Genomic DNA, 21,310 nt, shown 5'->3' with positions numbered 1-21,310 from the left:
ATAAATAAATAAGAGCTCAGGAAATTATTAACTTGATTAATTACAGGTGATGACCAACTGCCAAGCCATCCACCACATTGCAAAAAATAGTAACTGCCCAAAATAGACTTACTAAAAATAGAAATTAATCAACTGAGACCCCCAAAACATCTTGTTAGCTCATGAGGGTTGCCATGATTAGCTAACTCTATCAACTACACAGACTAGCCAAAAATGGGGGCATTACATTGTTTATCTTATTTTCAGTTATTTGTGGATTTGGGCTACTTTATTGGTTTAAGAAAGTTAAGAATATTGTTACATCGATTAAACCCCCACCTAATCCCCCTCCCCCATTTGTTGCTCCCTAATCCTGACATTTTGATAATGCTTTATCTCCATGTGATTTTCTTCTTTTCCACTTTTATCTTGTGGACATTTGGAAGCAAAATGTCCAATTTCACTACAATTAAAATATTTAACTAGAAACTTTCCTTTATAGTCACTAGATTCTTTCGTTAGCTTCCTCGTGAAGAAATTTTCTTCTCCGTCTATTTCATTGCATGAACTCTCACTCATTTTGTTTGTTATGTTTTTCATCTTTCCTTATCCTTTAAGGAATGCCTCATTTTGTGATGGTTTGTCTTCAATCCTTATTTCATAGGTAGTGTCGATCCCATGCAACTTGTTCTTTTCAATGTATCTATCTTTTTCATTTCTTTGAGTGTACGAGAGAAAAGCGTCCAATTTTACCACAATTGAAACATTTAAATGGAAACTTTCCTTTGTATTCCATAGATTTTTCTTTAGCTTCCTCATGAAGAAAGCATTGTCTTCATTTGTTTCTTGCTTGAATGCTTGCTCATTTCATATGTTTTTCTTTTTACCTTTCTTGATGCTTTAAGGAATGCCTCCTTTTGCGATGGTTTGTCTTTAGTCCTCATTTCATAGGTAGTGTAGATCCCATGCAACTTGTTCTTTATCGTGTCTAGATTTTTCATTTCTTCGATTCCAAGAACTTTGGAATCAAATCTTAAGGGCAAAGATTTTAGAATCTTTTAAACAACTATGGCTTCCTCAACTTTTTCATCAATTCCTTCGATTGTATTTTGTGATCTCATCAACACAAAGCAAGAGACTATGTTCATCTCTTCTTTCATCTTTAGACTTTCAAATTGTGTTTGAAGGTATCGAAGCTTTTCTTTCTTCACTTTACCAACTCCTTTATAGATGTTCTTTAACTAATTCTATATGCCTTTATTGGTTGCAATGCATAACCTTCATGAACTTAGTTTTTAGATAATCCATAGAAAAGGTCATTTTTGGAGCCAAAAGCAATTAATAAATTAGTTTATGATGGCACTTTATTATATTTTAATTTTATATGTGGCAAGCTTCTTAAGTGAAGTTCATTTGGGAAACTTTGTGCCATTTGGAGATTATGAATATGAGCTTATTTGATGAGTAAAACATTTGATTATATGTTTATCTCTTTGCTTGTTGTCTTTGTGACAATTTCGAGTCTGTGGTATTGTGCCCTTGCTGAAGTATAAGAGTTAGATTCTGAGTTTATTTTGCAATTTGCTGCTAAGGTAAAGCAAATTGTAATCGCTTCTCTACTATATCTACGGTTATTGAGAAGTTGATTGAACAAGTGCTGAAGATTAGATTCTAGAGAACAAATTGAAGGCTGAATTATTAATTTTATGCTTTTATGTCTCGGTTGGGAGCTGAATCTGAGTGTTACAGGGCTGCCATTTCACCATAGGGCAGCAGTTTATCAACTGCAAGGTCATGTTCACCTAAAGAGGGTTTGTGTGACATTTCTAAGGGGTTGTGTTACAATTTTCAAGAGTTGCGTTCAATTTATATGGCCTACGATATATATTATTGGGGTTGTTGTAGCTTCACATTGGACTGCAAACTAAAGTCAAAGTCAATCTATATTTCCAAGTTCTTGGCATTTTAAATATTATTGTTGCTACTATTTGTTTGAAACATTGTTGGTAATGAATTAAAGTTGCAGCAAATTGTTTGTCTTTCATAATTATATAATTGCACAGTTCGTAGGGCAGAATTATGAATTAATGTTGGCATTCATACAAAAAATTTAATATTAAATTGATCTAAAATTGTAAGTGCCCAATTGCATTCTCTAGTGTAATTTCAAAAATCAGATTATCAAATTTGCAACAATAACAGTAAAGACTGCCGAACGTTTGACGAAATGTTAGATTATTGATTAGCAAAGGAAAATTGATGATTGTTACGGATATAGCCTATTGGAGTTATCACAGTGGTAGTAGAACGGTTTCCTGCCATCCTATGTAGTGGGAAAGTTATTTTATTTTCAGATTTGTTGTTGCATTTGGAGTGACCAGCACTTAACATTTTCTAGCCATGGACAGACATAGGAGGACTAGTAGTTCTAGAATTTGGTGGAGTAATGAGGAAGTTAGCAAGAAAATAAATGCTTTGTAGGAGAGTATGGAGAAACTGAAGTTTCATCAACAGAGGTTGGCGGAGAGCTTGTCGGATTTTGCGACTTTAGAAGGCCGACATCAAGGTTGCATGATTTTCGGAGCCAAAAGCAATTAATAAATTAGTTTATGATAACACTTTATTATATTTTAATTTATATGTGGGAAGCTTCCTAAGTGAAGTTCATTTGGGAAACTTTGTGCCATTTGGAGATTATAAATATGAGCTTATTTGATGAGTAAAGTATCCAATTATTTGTTTATCTCTTTGCTTGTTGTCTTTGTGACAATTCTAAGTTTGTGGTTTTGTGCTCTTGCTGAAGTATAAGCGTTAGATTCTGAGTTTATCTTGCAATTTTCTGCTGAGGTAAAGCAAATTGTAATTGCTTCTCTACTATATCTACTATTATTGAGAAGTTGATTGAACAAGTGCTGAAGATTGGATTCTGGATAACGAATTGAAGGCTGAATTATTAATTTTATGCTTCTACGTCTCGTCTGGGAGTTTAATCTGAGTGTTACAGGGCTGCCGTTTGACTATAGGGCAGCAGGTTATCAATTGCAAGGTCATGTTCACCTAAAGAGGGTTTGTGTGACATTTTTGAGGGGTTGTATTACAATTTTCAAGAGCTGCATTCAATTTATATGGCCTACAATATATATTATTGGGGTTGTTGTAGATTCACATTGGACTGCAAACTAAAGTCAAAGTCAATCTATATTTCTAGGTTCTTGGCATTTTAAATATTATTCTTGCTACTATTTGTTTGAAACATTGTTGGTAATGAATTAAAGCTACAGCAAATTGTTTGTCTTTCATAATTGTATAATTACACAGTACGTAAGGCAGGATTATGAATTAATGTTGGCATTCATACAAACTTTTTAATATTAAATTGATCTGAAATTGTAAGTGTCCAATTGTATTCTCTAGTGTAATTTTGAAAATCAGATTATCAAATTTGCAACAATAACAGTAAAGACTGCCAAATGTTTGACGAAATGTTAGACTATTGATAACAAAGGAAAATTGATGATTGTTATGGATATAGCCAGTTGGGGTTATTACACAACAATTCTTTTTAAAAACTTGATTAGATACAATAACGGTACTTTATAAAGATTAATCAACCACGCATGCGAGATCTAGCAAGTATGAATACAAATTAAGATTAACATAGAAACCCTAGATAGAAACCCTAGAGGGAGAAAACCATGACAAAATATTGCTTGTATTAATCTTACATATACAAACTTCGTGGGCACTAATCTACAAGAGGAACCATTCCTTACATTATAAGGCATCCTCATCACTAATTCCTGTAGATACATTCATTTATGGTCATTTAGAACATCGTTAACCCAGTAGTTGACATTACTACCAAATCCTCTAGCATTTTTAATCAATTGTAGGTTCAAAAAGGATTATACAAAAAACTATAACATTGGATTGCATGTAATGGAATGACATGAAATTAAATATAATTTATCAATATTCTAAATATGATTTTTAGTTTTAAACATGTGCAAGATTAGCTTCAAGTGCCTTATCATCACCGATTCCTTACCAACAAAGTCATAAGGAGAAAAGCAATCACAATCACAAAGTAAAGCATAGCACTCAACTGAGGTTAATGTACTTGGCCCTACCTTCGCAGATTTTAAGCCCTCATATTCCCAGAAATACATCCATTCTTAGTAATCCACATCAAATTTTAAAGCCCCACTTATAAATCTTAAAATAATTCGTATTTTGGCTTATAAAAGTTTAAGTAGAATAATTTACTAGACATTTGAATGCAACTAAGATATGATAAGAAGATTGATAAGTGTAAACCTATGAATTCCTTGGATCCACTAAAGCATTCAAATAGAAAGTAAAAATAGCATATAAATGGCAATAGAAGTAATGTCTTATATTTGATTTACTGAAAGAATCACAAAGCCATCACAAATTTTGACACATAATTTTTTTTTGCATTAGTCAAACATCAAAAACAATGCAAATGGCTTGGGTAAACCTCAACACTTTTAAGCTTGCCTAAATCATGAAGAGATACCAGTTCCTTTGATGCTGAAAGAATTTGTATTTATAGCATTTTGTCTGGTTGCTTGAATCCACATGGAAAATCCAATTGAGATCGAATATCATCAATGCAAGAAATCCATTCAGGATTGGGTATCATTAATGCTATGTGAAGAATAAACTGAAATCCTAGAAATTGATTGAAATGGTGAATTGGAGCATGCACAAAAATTAGTGATGTAGAAAACACCTTATTAAGAACAATGTTCTGCGACTGTTTAAAGCACATTTGATTCCATGGCATTAAGATAGACAACTATTTCTAGGCAAGAAGAACCCTTTTAGCGCGATTATAACATCAAATCTGGTCATTAATGGCGATTTAGGCCTAAGTTGCTGATTCAGGTTCGGTTCCAAGTTCGAAGTTTGAGAACTAGTTCACAAGTTTGACAAAATTTTGGAAAAGGGTTTGGGTTCATTAGTACAAAAACATGTAAAAATTATATATATATATATATATATATATATGAAGCATGAGTTAAAATTAGAATGTAGCTTAGTAGCATAATAAACACATTTAAACAACAAAAACTTTAAAACACCTTTTCCAGCCATTGCAAGCTTGCAAATGTGTACGAATGATGCACAAACACTTGAAGAACACCAACAAATCAATCTTCAAACTCCTCCTTGCACAACCAGATACTTGCTCAAAATCTTATGTGCTCTCCCTTAAGACAAAATAACCTGCTTAGAAACATAAAATGATAATGAGAGGGCACAAAAGCAATTCATAACAACCTTTAGGTTTTATGGATGCCAAAAAACAATTAAATCTTGCTCAAAATACACTTTACCAGCCGTCTGTGGGGCCTAGTTCTGTTGTGAGGTTTTCACACATTGCCCCAAAATCTTGGGGACCCCCTTTTTAATCGCCTTTAGGGCCAGTGGAGAAGGTTAGATGTATTTTTCACCCGGTTTCAACTTGATTTTCCAGAGCTATCAGTTCTATCCTTAGGCCGAATAAGTTCAAAATTGATTTCAACTTGGCAGGATAAGGTTGTGAATTTTGTACTTAGACGATTTCTTTTGAAAATTTGGATTTAATTGTAAATTTGAATGATTTTCAAATAAGGAAATTTTTCGTTAGACTTAGGTTCTTGGAAAATCTTATTTTTTTTGGTGAAATAGAATTTAATTTTGTAAGATTAAGTTAAATTGCAAAATCGATTTTTACTCTAGAGGCAATTTTATTTTTTTGTCATAAAATTTTAATTATTTAGCAAAATCGATTTAGAGGAAAATTGCAAAAATTGGCTTTAATAGATTAAATTTGCCTTGAAAGCTTTTGGTATTTAATGAAATTGGTAAATTAATATTAAGAAATGGCTTTTGGTTAGCCAAAATTCAACTTCAAGGATGTATTAATTAGCAAACCATCATTAAATAGAAATTTTTAGCATCCCCAAGGCACCATTCAATTTCGTTTTGCAATTTGTGGTTAATTAGTAAATTAAAAGTGCAGTTTTCATTTTAGAAAATTAAAATTTTGGCAAAGTATTTAAAGTGGGCCACTAACTTAGCTTTAATTTTGGTTTTTTTTTTCTCTATAGGACCAAGTCGGCCAGCCTGGGAGGAAGGTGAAAGCTGCTATAAAGGGAGTCCCCTCCCATTTCATTTTCATCAATTCATTTGCTCCTCATGCTTGGGCGAATTTGAAGCAAGGGCAGATTTCCAGACTTGGGCGAAATTGGTGGAAGGCAGTTTTTTGGCGATTTTTGGGCAATTTCTCCATTGCCATTGTTGGGCGATTTGTCTAAGGGCCAGATTTTTTGCGTTTTTGGGGATTTTTGCTCCACTTTGTGGGCTGCGATTTGTGCCCTAGGTGGCAGATTTTACAGATTTTACTCCTTTGCTTGGGCGAATTTTGTGGAAGGGCAGATTTTTTTTCATGCTTAGCCGAATTTTGTGGGAGCCGAATTTTGTGGGGGCCGAAATTTGTGGAAGACAAAATTCTGATTTTCTAGAGGGTCTGCAATTTTTATATCAGATTTGGGCAATTTTGTTGGGAGAAGAGATACATATGAAAGTTTGATTTTTGCATAGAAGGCAAGTGTTGGATAAGCTTAGAGGCTTTGTTTTCTAATTTGCAAAGGGATTTGTAATTCTTTGATGTCATATCCCGGGTTCCGAAAAGTTGCTGTAAGATTATTAGTTAAGGTGAAAGTCATCATCTAGAGTTGCAAGGAGTGCTTAAGCTGACATCCATTCTTTCGCTCTTTTCTAAGAATTGCACTACTTGGTTCTTCTTGCCTTTTGGTCCACCACTCTACCATCCCGTAATAGGGCGACGAGCATGGAGGATGATAGTGCAAGTAAGAATCCCAAGCGGGCAAACGCTAAGAAAGACAAAGAGGATATGACGCCCAAAACTTCCTTCTTCTCGAAAATGAAGAAAATAACCGATACTAATATCGCTACAATGGACATGATACGGATGAGGGACAGACTAAAGGAAGGACAATCCCCCTTGGCAAAGAGGATATAGAAGAGCGGAATTGTACATGCAGCAGCTTTTCCTCCTACTTTGCCTTGTCCGGAATTGATTATGGAGTGTGCATCCAGATTTGATCTAGACAGTAAATCCATCATTTTTGGCGAAGGAAAGAGAGTGTTGGCCAACATTGGCGAACAAGCAATTGAAGAGACATTTAATATTCCTCAGAGCAAGGGCATGACAGTTGTAATGGTGGATCAGGCGGCCAAATCATTTCAAGGTAACCAAGAGGCCTACTTCTCACATCTAAAGCGGAATTGGATACACGAAGGAAGGAAAGGAGTTAACAAATCAACAAGACTTACAGTGGCAGATTTCAAGCCGGAATATGGCGATCTCATTGTTCTTCTCAGCCGGATCATGGGCCTAGCTCAAGCTATGCAATTCGAAAACTGGATGTACTTCTTCATTGATGAAATTGAAAAGGGAAAAGGAAAATTTGATTGGGCTAGGATCATAAGTGAAAATTTAGAGTTGCAACTTAGGACAGTTCAAAACCAAAGGCAATTCTACATGGGATCCTATCTGTTTTACTTAATTGCTAGATTGTATGAGAGTCCGGGACTTAGGGCCTTAGGAGAGATTGGTAATGGGCCGGGGCAATATTTGGTGCATGAATGCTATCCGCAGCTTCATTTGCACAATAACAAGGATTACAAGATGTTTTGCGATGCATTCGCCATGAAGACAGTAAGGGTATTACAAGGGGCGCCTGCTAAGAGACTTTCATCGGAAGCAGAAGCAAGGATTAAGAAGTTTGGGAGTTGGTTCATCCAATTCCCGCAATTCACATACATTAGAGTGGCAGGAAGTACAGTTTGTCCCAAGAGGCTTCCAAGATACCCGCCCGACAAGGTAGTTTTGATGGAATTGGCTAGGCAGCTTGAGCACTATGATAGAGTAATGAGGAATGAGGGGAAAACAGGCGTTTCCTTCTCAATTATAATTGGCAATGATAGTTGCCCAAATCGGGCCGCCTTTGAGGCTGCGGAAAAGGAATTGGAGTGGTATCATCTAGGATGGTACAGAGCAAGGCAAGGATTCGACCCTGTTGGTCTTATCAAGGCATCTCATGAAAGCGAATTTAAGCATGTTCCCACTATAGAGGACTTTTGGGCCAATGCAAAGGATGATTTTCACGTGAGAAAGCTAGCTTTCTCGAGATTGTCGGTGAACATGATGAGAGATATCAGATGGAGAGGCCTTGATATTCCCGATCAATTGGAGGATGATCGTAGTGTGTTGAGAGAAGACTATGAGACAGTAGTTGGAACAGAGTTGAATCCAGTGGATTGGGACGATCATCAGGATCCTTCCTTGGAGGCAGTCACAAGGACAGTAGATTTGCATACCGAGTCGTGGTATAATGCCAAGTTGAGAAAGCTACAAAGACAAAAGGTTCTCCTTACTTATGAGATGATGAAACCGAAGGAAGGTCTAGTAGAATCAATCGGACAGAAGGGTGAAGGAAGTGGCCGGCAATCGGAGGCAGTTAGAAATAGCAAGAAGAGGGCTTTGGAGGTAGAGAAGAGCCAAGAACGTTCGGAACCTCCAGCCAAGAGACAGCGGGCAGCGCCGTCAAGGGCTTTTATTGGGTTTGCAAAGGAATATGAGAAGGATCACGAAAGGATATTACAAGCAGCAAACAGCGTGGCAAAGTCAGCAGAACTCCGAGCGAAGCACACACCTTGTCCTCCTATGGAAGAAGTTAACGAAAGGCTAGCTAAGTTCATTGCCTTAGCTAAAAGAACAAAAGAAAAAGGAAGAATTATATTAGAAGATCATCTTATGTAAGCCCAAGTGGCAACTTTCTCTTTCTTCTAGAATAGGACAAGTGTTTGTTTCTGATTGGCCACCATTTTGGTGCCTTCTCATTGGTTGCCACTTTTGCACTTTTTTCATTGGTCCATTGATGAGGTGGCATCTTCTCATTGGCCGATGGGGTGGCAACCCTAATTAGGGTTTTTGGATCCAATCTGGATCGTCGATCTTGTTTTGATCTCTACCGTCCATTGTATTTTGGACCTCTATATAAGGCCATTGGCTCTCATTTGTAAAAGAGGAGGGGTTGGAGAAATTGTTGCGAAAATAATACCAAAGTGCTCTCTTTTTCATTGCATGTTGACTAAGAACATTGGGTGTTATTGCATGTTTTCTACTTCCACATAGTTAAATTTTCTTTTCAAGTTGAAGCAATTTCATTTCAAGTTGTTAGAGTAAGAGTAAAATAAAATGGATAGTTGCATGGTAGCTTTGGTAGATGTTTGATAGGGGTCAACACTAGGCCACTAGCATCCTAGCGGCTGGTTGGGAGGCTTTGTGTGGTGATCTAGTTTACTTTCCTTTGAAGCGTTGCATCTATGGAGGTAGGGCCGCTGGTTAGCCTTCATTAGATTCGATCCCCGTCCATCTGCTAACCTCCCATTCTTAGGAGTAGGAGTAGTTGAGTAGCCAAATTTCATGCTTAGAAGAGGTTAGTTAGAGAAGTAAACCAAAACATCGGCATTCTCACCTTCCATTGCCATTCACCCTACATTGCCATCATCGCGCCATCAACATCATCTAGCATTCACACCGAACCACCATCTCCATTTTCTCACCAAGATCCAAATTTTTCTCAAACAAGAAAACGTAAGGCCGCCTATGTGATTACCAGCAAATCACATTGATAAAACTGAGCGAGTATCCAACGGTGTAAGGAACATTGGAGTTATACTCATGTCCCATGAGAGATAACTTTTCAAGAGAGGAATTGTGTATTTGATATTCTGTATCAAGCATCCAATTACTAATATGTTATGTAGTGACACAAAACTCGCATCAACAAGTTCGCTGCGGGTTTGAATTTGGTTTGAAAGTATGGAGTTGGTTCGAACCCAATCAAACCAGTAGTGCAAAAATTGCACCCTGGTCGAACCAAGTTCGAACCGGACCCGAACTTTCTTGGGTGCGGGGGGATCTGTGCAACTTAGATTTAGGCACATAAGTGGGAATGAATAGAGCAAAATCTGAGAGTTTTTTGGATTTGTAGTTGGCAGTAACTCATAACTTATTCTACTACTAGGGATCAAGGATTGTTATGCCTCATGCTTAAAGCAAACAAATAAAAGTATCTCCACATCTCTGACACCAAATGACATAAAGAAAGTTGTTAGGAATCGGGGATACCTCATAACTCATTCCACTTTCTAGTACCAAAGTTTAGAAGTAAGGCATGCTTCATGCTTTATGCAAACATATAGGGATATATCTTACTTGGGAGGACCCATACAATAAGTTATTGGGAGTTGAGGATCAGAGATACCAATTCATTGCTCAAAGTATGTAAACTAGGGTTATTCTCATCTTGTGACCCAAAAGGGTGAACGATATGAAATGTCACCGATCAAGGTTGGTTCATAACTCCTACCAATATTGAGATTTCATGATGCCTCTTACAAAGTAGTACCCAAACAAGGATGTGTTTGAACTCTCAATCTCGATGAGATAACGCAATGTAAGTGTCAAGGATATGGGTTTTGGGACACTTCATATCTTGTGCCACATTACGAGTATACATTGATCTCCAACTTTGAAGATGCATACAGAGGAAAACGTTGGAAGATAGAGATCAGAGGTACTAGGGAAAAGGTCCAAGGTGAAGGAATGGCCAAAACCTTGGCTTCAAAAAGATATGCATAAGGAAACATTGAAAGTTGGGGAGAAAAAATACCAAAAGGTAATTGGGTAAAAGAATGGCCAAAACTCTGACTCTAAAAAGTAATTTAGTGCAAAAGGTTGAAGTCAGAGATTGGAGTAGAGCATTTTGGTAATATATAGTCCAATATTCTGATAAAGGGAAATGTGGGGTTAAGGAAAAGGGGATGTTGAGAAGGAAAACTATGAAATTTTGACAAGGAAAAAGGGGTTAAGAATGGGGAAAAAATCAAAGGTTGTTCCCCAAATGGAAAATCCTGATATCCTAACAGGGACAAAGCCAAACAGTGAACTTGGGAAAGTTATATTAGAAAGGGAAACTCTAAAAGGGATGCAGGGAAGGGAATCTCTGAAGCTTTTTAACTTGCCTACACTTGAAATGACCAGAAAATATCCCAATCAATTTTTATTTTCTTTTGGATTTTCATGACTTCTGACACTTATAGGCACATGGGGGACAACACAGGACAACACTCGGTAACAATTTGCCAACTGGAGTCCTGCTTAGACTCTCAGATTGGTTAAAAATGGTGGGTTAGAACAAGGTGACTGCAACAAAGTGAGCAAGGAGTTAAGATTGTTTGCGTTTTGATCATGCAAAACATGGCTTCAACACAATACTTCTGGTCACTAATATCATTGTAAATTAGACAAAACATTTTTTTGCCAGTGACAAAAAATTAAAATGTAAAAGACTAGAAGCTGCTCTTGAGCAAACAATCCTACTGATCACTAGGTATTCTGAAGTAAACTATAGCTTTTCCGCAGAATACACACGTGAATGTGTGTGTGTGTAAAGCTGGTGAATGTGTTGAGATCATTAAATTATTGGTTTGTCTCTCCTTCAAAGTCATTGAGGGTTTTGGAGAAGTTCTCTGATAGAAAATTGTCACCAATACTTACACTTATCTCCACATACTTGACAATATTTAAGTATCAAAGAATTCAAAAGGTAGTTTCTTGACAGGTTGCACCCCAAACTCTACTAGAACTAATAATGCCCTAAATTGTATGATGAGTGATAAATTCTTTTGCAGGTTCCTCAATTTGTAGAAGCCATTTCCTACATCATTGCAAATGTAGATGGATTATCCATGTAACTGGTGTCTTAAGAAATGATACAGACAGACAAATTTATAAACCCAAGACATGCTAAAGGCAGAAAGTTCTAATATAAAATACCTAACATTCAGGTGGTTGTAACAGAGATGTCTAGTTGGTTACAGATAAAATAAACCGTAATGCTCTGACATAGACAGAAGTGTTCCATACCGTAGAAGATACCGTAGAAGACACTTGTGAATGCCTTGAGCTAAACCCTTAACCTTGAACTGTCAATTGATTAAAGCTGTATCAGAAGCAATCCAGAAAAATTATATCAAAATGTCCCGTGGGTAACTTTGTTTTGCTAGTCCACAAACAATTTCAAGATATCTTGTAAGTTGTTACAATTATCTAGCATATTTTTGTGCCATTACCATGCAGTTTTCTTGTAATGAAATTCAACTATCCGTTAAAACTAAAAAACATTTCTTCTGCAAGAAATATTTAGAGGAAGGAAAAATGACTAAAAGATAGTAAGACTACATGAGAACCTTTATAGAATAGTGTCTTATTAAGATACTTAGGTACCATTGGGCAACACTTAAATAACATTTTAGAAAAAATATATAGAAACTGTGTTGCTAATAGAATGTATTTAATCTGTTTCATAATGAACAATTTCCTGCAGGTTGAGGCAGCCATTTTTTATCCTGGCATGCGGCCTACTGCACTAAGAATCCGTCTGAGGTGTGTAAGATGGCTGGCTGTAGTTCCTTCCTCTATTACCATTACAGTTCATTGTCAAACAAATTTATCTTACTTCTTTTCCTGTTAGAGTGAGAGGGACAACTACAGGTGCAAACAATCGGCTGGATCTTGTTTCCCTTGTGACTAGTGGGGTAAGTGGTAATGATGTTGAAGAGGAGAATGTGCCAGAGATATGGCCAGAAGAAAATGAAACTGATGTACCTGCAGTTTCTCATCAAAGGGGATTAGCTTCCTTAGTATTTGTACCATTTGAAGAGGTAATAATGACTTCTTTTGTCATTGTTTCCAATGTTTCTGTCTTACAACTGTTGAGTTATGTTGCTGACTTATATTTACAGGTTGACACGTCAGATCTGAATTTGCCAGTGGACAAAATGGATTACTTTGTCCCAGGCTAATCTAGCAGACAAATCTAAAGTTCACTCTCAGATGTGATCTGTTCATCCATGTTGCAATAATTGAAATTCGTAGTAGTATCTTTTTTGACTTTGTGCTTCCAAACTCCATTGATTTTCTCTGGACTGTATCTGGGTATGATCCTGAAAAATGGAGTTCTTCATGAAACTTATTTGGATAAGCAAGCAAGTGGAACCCATATGTTGAAAATTCATGTCTTGTACAGTCATATAATTCTGTTAATTTTTATATGAAAGCAATAAAAACCATTTTAAAAAAAAATCTTTGTGTGAATTGAATCCCCCCAAAATATTTATTGGTGTAATTTACTTTAAGAGTCAGACTAAAGTACCATTTACGGATATTTTACATTTCAGCACATTATGAAATCTCAGATTACATCTAAAATATGTTGCTCTCGACAGGCCATTTTTCTTGTATTTAATTTCAGGTTGCTTGAGGCCTCAAATGGATGCTTAAAGATTATTTGCTAAGCGTGATAATATTTGCATGGAATGTATATATTCAATTGGTTTTTTACGTATCTTTAAACTAATGAGCATGTATATCTGTTAATGCTCAGTTTTAGCATTTGTAATTAAAACTTGATTATACACCTCATTCACTAAAACCATTGTTCAAAGCACTTAATTATAGTGTACATTCTCCAGGCTCATATCTATGTATGTGTACATGTCTATGCTTATATGATGCAGAAGCATTGAAGGAGTTCTGCAATCTTGCACTACCAAAAATGTTAGCTTTTTATTTTGGTTCATGTATCATCATTCTAATGTTTTCTTTTGTGCTTGATGTATTTGGGTCACTGGTCCAAGGCAACTCTTGCGCCCTATACAGTTTGTTATTCATGTGCATAATTGCTCTTTGCATACATGAGTTTGGTGGGATGTTGGTTTCGGATAGCTTCATTCAAGTTCTTATTTGTGCTTGGTGACCTATGCCTTTTATGCATTGCTGCACAATTACTGCCCAACCCTCTGCACTCTTTAGCATTGTCATGTGAGTGACAAACTCCTATGGGCTATAATGCACAACTTTGTACAAACTTTTGTCTGTTGGAAAACTCCACACACAATTGTTTTTCCCACATTATGTTTCATGCCAAAATACTTGATGTCATGCAATTATGGAGTGGATCCTGAAAATTTGATGTGGCTAGCTTGTCCAGATGTTGGTAGTCTCCATGTAGTCAATTTGAGATTGAAAGACTGTAATATCACCTTTTTGGACATTAGTACTCAATTAAATAATTAAATTGTAAGTTGTCAAATTGCTTGAAATCAAATGCCAACATAGTTTAATTATTTACTAAAGTATTAATAATTATTATTATGGAGTCTAGTGAAGAATTAACAAAGTCATTCCAAGTTTAAAAGGAAAATAAAGAGATAGAGAAAGAAATATGAAGAAACAGGCTGGAGAAAACGAAGACTCCTGAAGTATTATCAAAAAACTCTGGGAGAATTCTGGGAAGCTTTGGCTTTTAGCAGATTTAAGGACAAAAATTCTTGAGCTTGAAGGGGATGGACAGAAACCCATTGTCTATTCAAGATATGACTTATGTGTCGCACTTTGTGCTTCAATTTTATACTTCTAGTTATCCAATCTAACTTTCAGTTTGCTGGCTATGATTGGATGTTTTTTTGTTTATCTACTGAAGATTTGAATATTATAATTATAATATATAATTTTATATTATATATAAGAACTTATATATTTTATCTTTTCAAGTTGTTATGAATGTTTGTATATATACAGATATATATCGGTTTTTTTCTCTAGCATTTTTAAGTTTTTAAATATTGGTCTCTTCTTGGTACATTGTTTGTTTTTGTTTTTGCAATCTTTGCATTGTTCTTATTTATTTTTTAATATTAGTTCTTAATTTTTTTCCTTCTTGCATTTTTTTTTTATCATTTTATTATTTGACTTTGGTTGGTGCTCTTTGTTTTAAACTAGCTTTCTTGGTTTATTTCCTTTTGTGTTTCTCTTTCCTTGTAATTTGTCTAGTCTTTCCCTTCATCCTTCTTTTATATCCAATTGGGTCTGCATTTTTGTTTCTATTTCTTCATACAACTCTCTTTCATCTTAATGATGGATCATTGAGTACTATCTGAAACATTGATGCAAATAAAATTGGAAGTGAATCCAAAAACATACAATATAATTGCTATGGACTATGAAAATCAATGTCTACTATTACTCAAGCATTTTAATTGATTTTTTGAACTAAAATATGAATAAATTTTGCATACATCATAATAATTCACTAAATGAAATAAAACCCTTGATTCAATTTATCCAAAACTCAATAGAATTTGCAAGTAGGGGAGAAATGAGCCAAATTTTTTTTTTAAAAAAATCATTATTTTGGAATAGTTGTTTGTATCATGTAACAATTTACAGTTTATAAACTCAAAATGTGCAAGAAATAGACATAAAATCCTTTAATATTCTTGTTTTGTAAATGTATTACAAATGTATTCTATACTCACTTGGACTTCAATTTGAACCTAGACTAAAAAAAGTTGGAACCCTTTTCTCATGGTCATGAATTCCCTTATAGGGACAAGGGGCAATGAGCTCTAGACTAGAGAATAACAAGTGTCACATTTTTATTTGACAATCTTATTACAAAATTATGAATAAGACAAAATAACCATCACCTCACCTAAAGAGTACTTGTGCAATGCTATGCACTATGTCCTTTGATGGAGATCTAATTATGTGGGCCTATGACTATAAGTAATGAACCTCAAAAAGTAACTAAAAAATATAATACCCAAAATAGAAACCCTATGATCACATCAAATAGTTAAAAACTTAACCGTTTGTCTTTATTCCTCTTCCAAGACCTAACCAATTGACAAAACATTCCTCTGAGGACTAATTATGGTTCAATATTTCATTTACTTTAGCCCTATAGGGAGTGTACTTAATAGCTACCTAATTGGATTCCCTTTCAAATGGTTGAAGAAAGATGTCAGTGGCAATAATCATTTCATATTGCTCACTAACATATTAGTGTTAAAGTCTTCACATATCAATTCAACTTGGGAATTGATCATTGTTTTCTTGTTCCTTTCATAGATGGAAATGTTTGATTTTCCCATGAACACACATAATCTTATGTAGAAGAGTGTCTTGTAATACATCAAAATTATTTAACAACTCCCTAGTTTTCCTTTCTGTACTTTCTAGTAAAACTTTGAAATCTTGAAGTAGAGCAACATGCTTGTCAACATGAAACTTTTCTTTTAGTGGCATCGACCTTAAATCACTTTCCTTATTAATCCACTTATGTAGTGATGACAATGTCTCTTTCCTATCCTTATCTACATTCTTTACAATTTCAAATAATAAAGAATGAATGTGTACCATCCTATCATTCATTTTCTCATTTAAATGGTTCAAAATTGTATCTAGAATTTTGTTGTTCTTTGATATAGATATTTTCTTTGTATCTACCAACTTATCTTCTTACTCCCTATATTAGCGGGCCCTTGGTGAGGTCCACTAAACATGTTAGCTCCTCAATGATGGGAATTGTTGGAGAAGTAGGATATGTTTCACTATCTTAGTATGTGCAGTTACAATATTGGAAGAGGTAGGGCTTTCCTCTAAATATGATGGGGTTGTGATACATGGACTAACACTTGCTATTGTGCAATTCTTTTCTATAATAGAGTTACTTTAGTCTCTAGCTCTATGCATCTCTCATTTGCATTATTGTACTCACTAAACATGTGGTGGTACCTCTCTTTGTATTCATTCTTCTCATCTTGATCCTTTTTTGTGACAATATGTGTGTAGATGCTCAAAAACGGTTTGCGCCTACTCTTTCATCACCTTTACATCCTAACTCGTCCCATTTTCTTAATTCACTAACTTTGGTTTTTTGGCCAACTTAATCATCATTCAGACATATTTCTCAACATTCTCTAAACATCTTTCAATATGTTATTCGCCATTCGTAACTCTTTTCAGTCAAATGCAGGTCATCTTGAAATCAATGCAAAACTAATCAAATCCATTTAGAATTGATTTTGGACTATTCAAGTGTCATTGAAATCACTTGAAATCAACCCTAATCAATCATCACCATTGACCCTCTAGGCATTGTTATGTCCTCTAGTGCCTTATCAACATTCCTCAATTCATGTCATGTGTCCTTGACATGTCATCAATCATCACCATCAAATCTTTAGGCATTGTTATGTCCTCCAACACCTTATCAATAATCATTAATTCATGTCATGTGTTCTTGGCATGCCCTCATTTTATCAATTCAATCCTTGGCATTGTCATGTCCCTCAGTGCCTTGTCGTTATTTGTCATCAATTTGATCCTTCACATTGTTGAGTCCTTTAGTGTCTGATCATGTTCCTATCCAATCAATTTAATAACATTGCTTGTGTCTGTTGATATTATTATGATAAATCCTATGAATCAATTTCAATCAACCTATGGCATTTGTAGAGTTCGTTAAATGCCATATGCCATCAATCTTTGTCATATGTCCTTGACAAGTCATCAATTTTTGTCCTTCATTTAACATCATTTCTTTCATCAATTCGATCATGTCAATGACCTTATCAATATCAACATATTTGATCTGCATTTTCATCATGATCCTTTAATAGGATTATCCTTGCATTTATCTCATCATTTTGGCCAATCATTTTATTAATTTTCCCTATAAGATTAAATAACCCATGCTTTATTCCTACATCTTTTATCATTTAATTCATTTCATCTTATTAGTTCTTCCTCTCACTAACTCTTCTCAATTAAATAATTTTTATTAATTAATTGTTCCCTTTTTATGAATTTCATATTTCCTAAATTCTATTTTTCTTAATTTCTAAATTCCTAATTTTCATTTATGAGGGAATTATGAGCTTTTGAAAATTAAAAATTCAAATGCTTACATCTTCCTATTTTCTAGCTTCCACTCTTACACCTTCCTCTTTCAAACTCTTAAACTTTCCTTTCACTTTCTTACACCTTCCCTTTAATTTTTGACTTCTTCCACAAAATGTGCTTACATATTTTTATGTACACCTCTTACAATTTGTCATAATGAGTTGTTTTGTGATACATTTTCCAATATTAACTTTTTAATCATGACAAGTTTCTAAATTGTACAATTTAACTATGACAATTTTCCAATTGCACACTTTTCCTTCCAATTTTGCATTTTGACTCTCAAATGCTATAAATTAAACATCTTTGCTCTTTGTGATATCACTATTAGGATTTAACTGTGTGATTTTGAGTGAAACTCATTGACCCATATTTCATGAGTAGTGATTCAACATGAATCCATCTCTCATGAGAATAAATGGAACACTTAGCACTCATTGGTTCTAGGTGATCTTTGCTCTTGTTTCGTTAATTGTAATCCAAATATTCTCACTATCTTGTCACTTTGTCATCATCATATCATCATCATCTTGCTATCATTTTCTAGGTGTATTTTGTCAAGACAAAAAGAGCTATATCAACTTCAAATATTTGAGAAGAGAGGAGAACATAGGAGCTAAACTTTAAGGAGGTTTCTTGTTTCGTTAATTGTAATCCAACACTAATTTGGATGCGTCTATTCCAGGAGTGTCAAATGCCCTTTGTATAATCACATTACCCCTCATATTTGTGTTCATGTTAGCAATAGCAAGTTTTTTCTCTATAGGTGATAATGACCATATTGCCAATGTTGCATAACCATAAGAATAAGATGCCTCTTTCATTGCATGGTTTTCCTGGTTAGATTCTCTTCCATATAGTATCATATTCCCTCTTACTACATCAAAAGCAATGACATCCACAACATTCCATTCTATTAAGATGAGGACCCTTTCCTAATGCGATTAGGCTAAGGTGATGAATTAGGGTTGTCATTTATGGAAATATATAGTCTACTTGAAGATGGAAGAACTTTTTGTAGTGTATGGAGGCACATATTTAGAAAATTGACTAAGTATATATCAAGAAAACAGGCTTTAGAAGACTTACTTTGTTTGGTGAGCTTCCCTAGAGGAACATGAGGTTAGATACACTTGAAGGTAGATAGTATGGACAATTAATAAGATATATCTAAGACCACTAAAGGAGATATTAAGTTTTGTATGAATTATGGAGAATTTACTAGTAACATGGTAATAGGAAAGAACAGAGAAAAAGGTAGTATAATGAACTTTTGGTTAAGGAAAGATTTTGGTTAACCAAAATAAATACTTAACAATGTTGGGATGACATCCTAGATGTTAACCCACATGTGGCAAAATATTATTCAAAGATTTAGCAAAATATCAAGTAGGAAGGCCGACAAGACTAAAAGTTTTGGTATAAAGGCAAAGTATTTTGTTAAGTGAAGTATGGAAATTGAATTGTTATATAGATGTAAATTTTATATGTGCACTTTATGTGATTGGTATAGATGCAAATTTGATGTTCATATCATAGAAGAGAAGTTGTTTAATTGTTTTGTGAGGAGAAATTGCAAAGATAAATCAGATATTGAAGATATCAGCATAATGAAAAGTTTTTGTATCTATCTCTATTGCTAGCATTGTATAGTTCTATTTGCATGTTTGAGCAGTAGGCTCATCTTGCACCTTTTGTATTGTAATGACAACTCCTAAAAGGGATAAGGCTTCTAACAAGGCCTAGTCCTCTAACAAGGACATATACACCATACATATGTAACAAAATCTTAACAGGGTCACTATATTTCACAAGATACTTTTGATGGGTGTGCACACCAAGTTGGTGTATAAAAAAGTGGACAACCCCACGCGCCCCCCCCGCCCCCCGCCCCCCAAAAAAATTAAATTAAATTAAATTAAACAAAAATAAATTCAATAACCTAATTAGGTTTTCAATAACCTGATTGGGATATTTAAAAGTGAAATGTCGGCCAAGCTTGGCCATTATACTTTAAAAAAATCGATTGGGTTTTGTAAAATATATATTTTCTTTGTTGTTTGCATTTGAGGGCATCTTTATACCCTCAAATGGTAGCAACAACGTGGAGTGTGGAGAACATCAAAACCTTATAGAGTTTAGCATAATTTTTTTTTTTATTGCATTTCCATCCATACTGCCCCACAAACAAGGTAGTTCTTCATTCTATTCATTGTTTATGTATTTTTTAATCAAATTTTGTTATGTTGTTTTATAATTTATGAGTTTTATAATTGTTTTTAATATAAATGCATCAAGGAATCGAAGAAAATCCTACACAAACTCCTCCACCTGTCATGACACAACCATAAAACACTCCATCCATTGTGACACAACCACAAAATCCTCCACTCGATATTCTCATTCAACAACCACCGCCTCCTTTAAACCCTCCACGCATACAATTACATCATTTAACTACTACACAAGAGAACCTCATAAACTGCCTCTCACAAAATAGTGCTAACATTACCCAAATGGTCAATAGGTGCAGTCATCTACACTTTCTCACCACTCAACCCTAGTGAATACACTTGAACAAATGACCCAAAATGAAAATGAGGCGTCTAGGGAGGCTACGAAATGGGGTATATAGAGCAATAGGTGCCATGCATTTTATGTCGATGGGTTATCATTTCAACAAGTGAAAGATAAAGACACAAGAAAGGTACTATATGTTCTCTTTTCATCAATCCTAAATCTGGAAACTCCCTATAACACACAACCAAAACTTTTCCTATTCATTGGTGCACTCATACTAGGATGAGATCATGTTTTTGGGATAGGTGGTGTACACCAAAAAGAGTGCATTTCTCTAAACCCTTTTATCCAAGGTTTTCCATGGATTGGAAAGCTTGAATGTCGGCTTAGGGCTCCCTAGTCATGGAGTGCAAAAGCATACAAATAAGCATAAAATGGCTCTCAGCTAAGCCTTATAGATGTAACACTTGCTAGTAAACCATGAAATGAGAGATTCTTTAAACAAGAGAAAAAATGCTAGTGTCAAAGAACTCTTGATGCATGCAATGCAAGAATGCAACTATGCTAAAATGGAGTGCACAATGCAACTAAGCAACACAAATGAAAGTATTACAGCCATCCTAATTAATCTATGTGATCTAAGCTACTCGCAAAAGAACTACACTATATGAAAAATAAGCTAAGATGCCATGTAAACAGAATGCCATGAATGCAAAGAATGAAGACAAGAAGATCATGCTCTCCACAAAAGATCTCAAGCACTCCAACGAAAATCCTACAACATAACAATACTCAAGAGTGTGGATCCTTTGAGGGGAGAAACCCTCTTCCTTTTAAAGTTGTACGGATAGTAGAGATCAAAATTGAGAGGGTGGATGATCAATGGTTGAAATTGAA

At 35.0% G+C, this 21,310-nt stretch overlaps 1 protein-coding gene across 3 annotated transcripts in view; it reads left to right on the top strand.

The window, feature by feature from the left end:
* The window catches only part of FBP7 (F-box protein 7), a 250,043-nt gene extending 236,815 nt beyond the window's left edge, over nt 1–13,228 (top strand). For all 3 annotated transcript variants that reach the window (XM_089792234.1, XM_089792235.1, XM_089792233.1), the window contains 3 exons: nt 12,471–12,529; nt 12,618–12,807; nt 12,889–13,228. In XM_089792234.1, the coding sequence (XP_089648360.1) occupies nt 12,471–12,529; nt 12,618–12,807; nt 12,889–12,948 (309 nt within the window). In that variant the 3' untranslated portion in view covers nt 12,949–13,228. The remainder of the gene's footprint in view (nt 1–12,470; nt 12,530–12,617; nt 12,808–12,888) is intronic.
* Nucleotides 13,229–21,310: the final 8,082 nt, after the last annotated feature.

Source organism: Cupressus sempervirens, chromosome 7 (assembly GCF_028749045.1).
Source record: "Cupressus sempervirens isolate cs-2001-9-10 chromosome 7, ASM2874904v1, whole genome shotgun sequence".
Taxonomy (NCBI): Eukaryota; Viridiplantae; Streptophyta; class Pinopsida; order Cupressales; family Cupressaceae; genus Cupressus; species Cupressus sempervirens.
Note: the sequence above shows the minus strand (reverse complement) of the source record. Positions and strands in the feature narration are given on the sequence as shown.